Raw genomic sequence first — 6679 nt, 5'->3', positions numbered from 1 at the left:
TGTGAAATGTATGGTTTTCAGGGTTTTTATCGGTTTTCAGCGTTATTTTGTTATCGTTTTTATCGTTAACTCAGTTTTCCTGGGTCTTTTCACGTGTGTTATGAATAAATCTTATTTTTTTCGGTACCGGCACTAGTTTTATTTTGTTGTATTTATCCGCGACACCTTATTGCCGGTCCGTGAAAATATTGTCGGCCATAAACCGGTCCGTGGCGCAAAAAAGGTTGAGGACCGCTGCCTCAAAGTATTATAAATGCTCTGATAGAGCTGTCAACTGTGCTCAGTATGGAGGACGTCAATGAACAAACCCCCTCTCAGGTGTCAGTGTCAGAAGGAAAGCTGGGACGTCCAAATTACAATGTATCGCCTGTACAGCTCCAGATACTGACAGAAATGTTCTTATCAATCACCCAAATTGCAAAACTTCTTGGAATATCTGTGAGGACGGTGAAACGTCGTTTGCATGAATATGGCATTTCCATAAAGCAGTGCTACAGTACAACAAGTGATGAAGAGCTGGACAATTTAGTAAGATCTATAAAGACAAGAACACCTCATGTTGGATACAGGATGATGAAAGGGATGCTTCAAGCCATGGGCCACCATGTACAGTGGAAGAGAGTGTACTCGTCCATGCACCGTGTGGACTCTGCTGGTATTTTCTCAAGAATGACAAGGCTGGGATTTGTGGTCCGAAGGACATATTCAGTGCAAGGTCCTCTTTACTTGATGCATATAGACACAAACCATAAACTAATAAGGTAGGATGAAGTCTGACAATACTGCTAAATACTGAATTATGTTTTATACCTGTTAATGCCCTAGTTGTTGTTTTTTGTTGTTCTTTTTACAGATTTGGCCTGGTGATATTCGGAGGGATAGATGGGTACTCAAGAAAGGTGATTTTTCACTTTCAAAATTGAGCTGAATGAGATGTTAATTGAAAAGTGAAATACTTGTGTTTTGGTCTACCATAAAACTTACCATATACTGTAATCTAGAGATCCTTCTGTAGAACAAAATGTTCCTAATCTGTTTATGTTTGTCAGTATTTGGTGACTATAAATGCTTGGTAAACTAATTCTTCAAGTTGCTAAAAGGATTTTTTTTTTTTACCCTTTGCATTTGGGTGAATAGTTGATTACAAGTACTGCTACATCTCATGGCAGCTTGCTACCTTGGGAATTATTTTTTTCTTGTACTTATAAATATAAAATAAATGTACCAAGCTACAATACCTGATAAACATGTTTCTATCTTTAATTATAGTAACTTGACTTGACCAAGTTTCCACTTAATGATATTTACATCTCTAGATCATGTACCTGGGTGCTGCTGCCAACAACAGAGCATCAACTGCACTTGCTTTCTTCTTGGAGGCTGTACAAAAGTATGGCTTTCCATTGAGGTAAAATCTACACAAAATTAATTTTCACAATGATTGTGCAAATGTGTAAATATGATCCCCCTTGATTAGCAGTGTAATTATTTTGACATGCAATATGTAAACTGTAGCCTATATGATCAGTTGTTTATACATCCCCATACAGTTGTTTAAATGGTTCAAACATTTAGAATTCTTGAAAGGTGTGCTTATACAGAGCTGCACACTGTTGAATGACCAAAACAATAAACTTCTAATAACCAGTCTAAAGTAAAATTATATTAAAAACACAAAGGCTGCAATAAATTTTAAGCGTGACATGTTTTTTTTAGATTTAAAACAAATTGTACTGTCGATGTTTAATTTTGTTTCAGAGTTCGAGGGGATCAAGGGGTGGAAAATGTTGGAATAGCAAGATGCATGTTCACCATCCGGGGCTGTGGAAGAGGAAGCTTTCTGTCAGGCAAGAGTGTTCACAACCAAAGGTATGTGTGGTATTTGTATAAATGTCCCATGGAAATAAGAAAAATGTTCTTATATATTTTTCAATTCAGTGAATTTCTGGGTAAAATTATGAAAACGTTGCCATATTTTGATGTTGAACAGAATAGAGCGCTTGTGGCGAGATGTGTGGATGGCTGTTTCAAGCGTGCACTATGAAACCCTTCACAACCTCGAGGATGAAGGCCTTCTGGATCCAACTGATGGTGTCCACATGTTTTGTGCCCAACATACATTTCTTCCACGTCTGCAGAGGGATCTGGATGTCTTTAGACAGGGTTGGGATAACCACCCTCTAAGGACAGAGAGGAATCTGTCCCCACAACAACTGTGGACACTGGGACTCCACCAGAATCCAGTTGATACTCCAGACACAGTGGAGGTACTAAAACAAATCTAAATTATACAATCCCTCTTTAATCAAGTTTCAAAAGTGCACTTGGAGATGTTGAAAAAACACGGTGTGCTGTCACTGCAGACTATCAGCTTTAAGTTGAGGGTATTTGCATCCAAATCAGTTAAAAGTTGTAGGAGTTACAACAGTCTGCATGTGTACCCCCCACTTGTTAAGTTACCAAAAGTAATGAGACAGAACATTAATCATAACTGAAACTGGATCGCAGAGACTTCAGCAGATGTTGGGCTTCATACCTGCTGATGCTCTGTCAGGCCTCTACTGCAACTGTCTTCACTTCCAGCTATTATTGAGGCATTTGCCCTTCAATTTTGTCTTCAGCAATGAAACACTGCTCCGTCAGATTCAGGTCAAGTGATTGACGTGGCCACTGCATAACATTCCACTTCTTTTAACTATTTGTTTTTTTTCTGCAGAATGCTTTAAGTGATTGTCCATCTGGACCATCAAGTGCTGCCTCATGAGTTTCGAAGCATTTGGCTGAATATGAGCAGATATATTGCCCAAAACACTTCAAAATTTATCCTGCTGTTTTTGTCAGGAGTTGCTTCACTAAATACAAGAATATCACATCCCTGGCCATGGAACATCAGAGAAGCCAATTGTTCCATTACTTTTGGTCCCTTAAGTGGAAGGCACATATGAAAACAGTTCAAATACCTCTGCAGTTATAGCCAATCGTGTTAGTTCCATTTCAAATCCATTGCGTGGCATATAGAGCCAAAAGTAGAATTCCCATGTTCCAATATTTATGGAGCTGACTGTTTGTCTTGAATTTCCCAACACTGTTTTTGAATTGTCATTTGAAATATCTTATCTTTTTTTTTTTTTTTTAAATCATCACAGGAAATCGAGGATGCGTACTTGGATGTCAACTCTATTGGTGAGCTGGATGGGAGCAATCCTGGAGTAATTCTTCCATCTGTTGAATGTCCTCTATCTGAGGAGGACATGGCAAGACTAAGAGACACTGTCAATGTAACAAGGCCCTCTCAGTCACATGGCCGAGACATTTATTTGGATGTACTTAACTTTGTACTAACTCACCGTTCCTAGGTGGCAACATTTTTATTTTGAATTTTCAACCCAGAGAAGGTTCATGAATAGCTCAGACTTTTATTTGATGTGATATACATGTAAAATGAACCTGCCAGGAAATTTTTATGTGAACACTCAAACATCACATTACAAACTATTTTTTTTTTGTCTCTGGCACATTTTTCAACAGTAAACCTGTATGTTTTTTGTGTGCTTCATGCCACTCATTAAAGAACTCTGGCTGTCAATCTCCAACTTTGAAATGTGCTTCCTGAACATTAAATGGAAGGAGCAGCATTTTGAGTTACACCTCAAAACTATTGATAGACAATGCTATGCTTTACACATTGTTAAATTCCTGGCCAAGATGAAAAGCCTCCAGCAGAACCATTCTGAATTGACTATAGGACTTCATATGTTTCACAGGCAGGACAATGGTCTTAGCACAGGATGACACAACAGGATAGCAGATGCTGTGATTTCCAAAGTCAGCTTCACAATTGTGATTAAATTTTACCACCACAGCAAAGTCCTTCTTTTCTGAGGGGAGGAGAGGAACATGGCCTTGACCGGTGATCCATTGCAGAAACCTGGCAGGTGTGATAGATCTTGGGCCATCTTTGTCAGCTACATGTTCTTGACCTTCTGTTAGGATAAGAGTGAATTTTAAGACGTTTTGAAGAACCCTGGCCTTTTGGACAAAGAAAATATCTAAATATTTGAATTCGATACAAGTGTAACTTTTGTCACAAAAACCTTAGAATATAATTTTGGAATGTGACAACTATAAACTAGACAAAAATAACCATTTACCTTCTGACTCATAAAGCAAGTCCTGAATGAAGTTAACCAGGTCCAGCTCAACCTGATGCTTGGAGGTTCCCTTCTCACTCAGCTGAGGGTGAATGGACGCCATGACAAACTCGGCATTAATCTATGACGATATTAGAAAGCAAAGCAACCCAACGGCTTGATTACTTCAGGGCTGCAGTATTTGGGCCCTAGAACTTTTCCACAGTTTGTCACATTATAGCCACAAACATGAATATATTTTATTGAATTCAACATAAAAGACCAATAAAAGTGGTAAACATTTGAGAATTGTAACAAAATTCATCCATGATTCCAAACATTTTTTTTACAAATAAATAACTGAAAAGTGTGGTGTGTGTAATTATTCAGCCCCCTCAGTCAATACTTTTTAGAAACACCTTCTGCTGCAGTTACAGCTCCCAGTCTTTTAGGGTATTTTTCTACCAGCTTTGCACATCTACAGACTGACATTCTAGCTCATTCTTCTTTGCCAAACTGCTCCAGCTCAGTCAGATTAGATAGACAGTGTTTGTGAACAGCAGTTTTCAGATCTTGCCACAGATTCTGGATTGGATTTAGATCTGGACATTGACTGGGCCGTTCTAACACATGGAAATGTTTTGTTTTTCTATTGTTGCCCTGCCTTTACTGTATGTTTAGCAATCATCAGGAAATGTCTATGGGCAACTGACTACACTGAGACCAAAGGGGGCTGAATAATTACACACACCACACTTTTCAGTTATTTATTTGTAATAAATATTTGGCATCATGTATGATTTTTGTTCCACTTCTCTAATGTACACCACTTTGTGTAGGTGTTTCATTTAGAGTTCAAATAAAATAGATTCATATTTGTGTCTGTAATGTAACAAAATGTGTAAATGTATGTAATACATACATGTAAAACTGAAAATACGTTTGTACTCACTTTCACATCTCCCCCAAGGACGAAGAGAGGCTGGCAGATTTCTGGGTATTGCTTAATCAGCAGGTGGAGGCCATACAGCTGCAAACCCTCCTTGAGTTGTTCCAACATTGGCTGCAATCTAAGCACAGCATGGAGTGTAATGGCTCTGTGGGTACAAAAAAGAGATTAAACAACATCTTCAGATGCTATTTTTCTTACATTCATATAGAAAAACGAAAACATGTCACAGCATACCGGACAATCCGTTCCTTGTTTTGAACCGAGATGGCTCCAGTGAATCCACAGTTTAAAATCTCATCAGTAAGGCCCTGAAGTGACTGCTCAGTTGAAGATTCCACCTAAAAGTAATTTAACAGATGAAATTATATAGCTGCAATGTGTACTAAGGCAATATTTTTACTAGTTATACAGCACCTGGTCAATCAGTAACCGCAACTGTGAATCTGCCACTGTATTTTTATCCAGCTGTGTTGGGTTGATCTGCCCATTGCAGAGGTAACTGTAAGCCCACTGGCTGAAAAATGTAGGGGCAGGACCTCCTTGTGCCAAACCGACGGCCAGAATCTCACCAACAGTCCTACTTATACAAACAGCATGAGTGTATTGCTTATAGTATAAAACATGACAGTTTTCCCCTTCTTTAAAATAAACATGCCTGAAGAGTCCACTGTCAAAGTCAGTAAGGGAATAGCGTGGACTTTTTTGGTGTGGTGGTCCTTCAAAGAAACGAGTCTCGATTCCGGCGACCATTTCTATTGAGAGAAGAAAGTTATGAATTATCCGATGTAAAACATTCATTTAGAGCTGGGTGAAATAAGATTTTTTTCATATCACAGTATTTTTTTCATTTGAGGCAATACTGATATATATGACATGACAAACTCATATATTATTTTTTTTTTTTTTAATTAACCATAACAATAGCCACTTCTTAAATTCGTAGTATTCACAGACTGCAGTGTAATTGTTCCAAACTTAAACACTCACCTGATTGTTCGCGCCAGCAGTGTTGTCGGAAGACGACGCCATCGTTCACTGAGGGACAAGTTAACAGCAGCCCCCAGCCGATACAATGCGCGCTACTTTGAGAGCATGGGAAATGACCACTTCTCACGTAGTGGCTGGGAAAACGTCTCATAATTGATCAGTTACGGCGTAATTTGTACACATTACTGCTTGAAAGAGCTTTAGTAACTGAGTTTGAGCAGTTATGCATGACATGTTTTCTAAACATTATCAAATAATACAGTGCAGGAGGTGTTTGATAAATTATGTTCATTCCCAGGTTTCCTGAAGGCAACATGAAAAATGGACCATCTTGAGCCTGCAGCGGTCTGCTGTCACTCATGATTCCCCGCCCCTCTGTGTGTAGCCACGCCCACCACGCCAAAACAGGGCCAAAAGTCTGTAACTGAAAAATAGAGATCTGAAAGTGAAAAAAAAAAATTGAAGCTGAGAGAAAATCCGAACCTGAAGAATTTTTTTTTGAAAGTGAAAAAAAAAATTGAAGCTGAGAGAAAAATCCGAACCTGAAGAATTTTTTTTTTTGTACATTAATTTAAAAGATCTGAATCTGAAAATTTTAAATCCAACTCTT

At 38.4% G+C, this 6679-nt stretch overlaps 2 protein-coding genes across 2 annotated transcripts; one reads left to right on the top strand and one right to left on the bottom strand.

Moving 5' to 3' along the window:
* Window positions 1–238: 238 nt before the first annotated feature.
* Window positions 239–3586, top strand: LOC120440080. Its single transcript, XM_039611714.1, has 6 exons — window positions 239–761; window positions 854–899; window positions 1317–1408; window positions 1759–1869; window positions 1991–2267; window positions 3147–3586. The coding sequence occupies exons 1-6, from the start codon at window positions 286–288 to the stop codon at window positions 3354–3356; spliced, it is 1212 nt and encodes a 403-aa protein (XP_039467648.1). The 5' UTR covers window positions 239–285; the 3' UTR covers window positions 3357–3586.
* Window positions 3397–6519, bottom strand: LOC120440081 (G2/M phase-specific E3 ubiquitin-protein ligase-like). Its single transcript, XM_039611715.1, has 7 exons — window positions 6070–6519; window positions 5738–5834; window positions 5497–5659; window positions 5317–5420; window positions 5083–5227; window positions 4152–4272; window positions 3397–3983 (listed from the first exon to the last, which is right to left on the bottom strand). Exons 1-7 carry the CDS (start codon window positions 6218–6220, stop codon window positions 3679–3681), a joined length of 1086 nt encoding a protein of 361 aa, XP_039467649.1. The 5' UTR covers window positions 6221–6519; the 3' UTR covers window positions 3397–3678.
* Window positions 6520–6679: the final 160 nt, after the last annotated feature.

The sequence above is a fragment of the Oreochromis aureus genome, linkage group 4 (genome assembly GCF_013358895.1).
Source record: "Oreochromis aureus strain Israel breed Guangdong linkage group 4, ZZ_aureus, whole genome shotgun sequence".
Lineage (NCBI taxonomy): Eukaryota > Metazoa > Chordata > Actinopteri > Cichliformes > Cichlidae > Oreochromis > Oreochromis aureus.
This window is presented reverse-complemented; position numbering and strand designations above follow the sequence as displayed.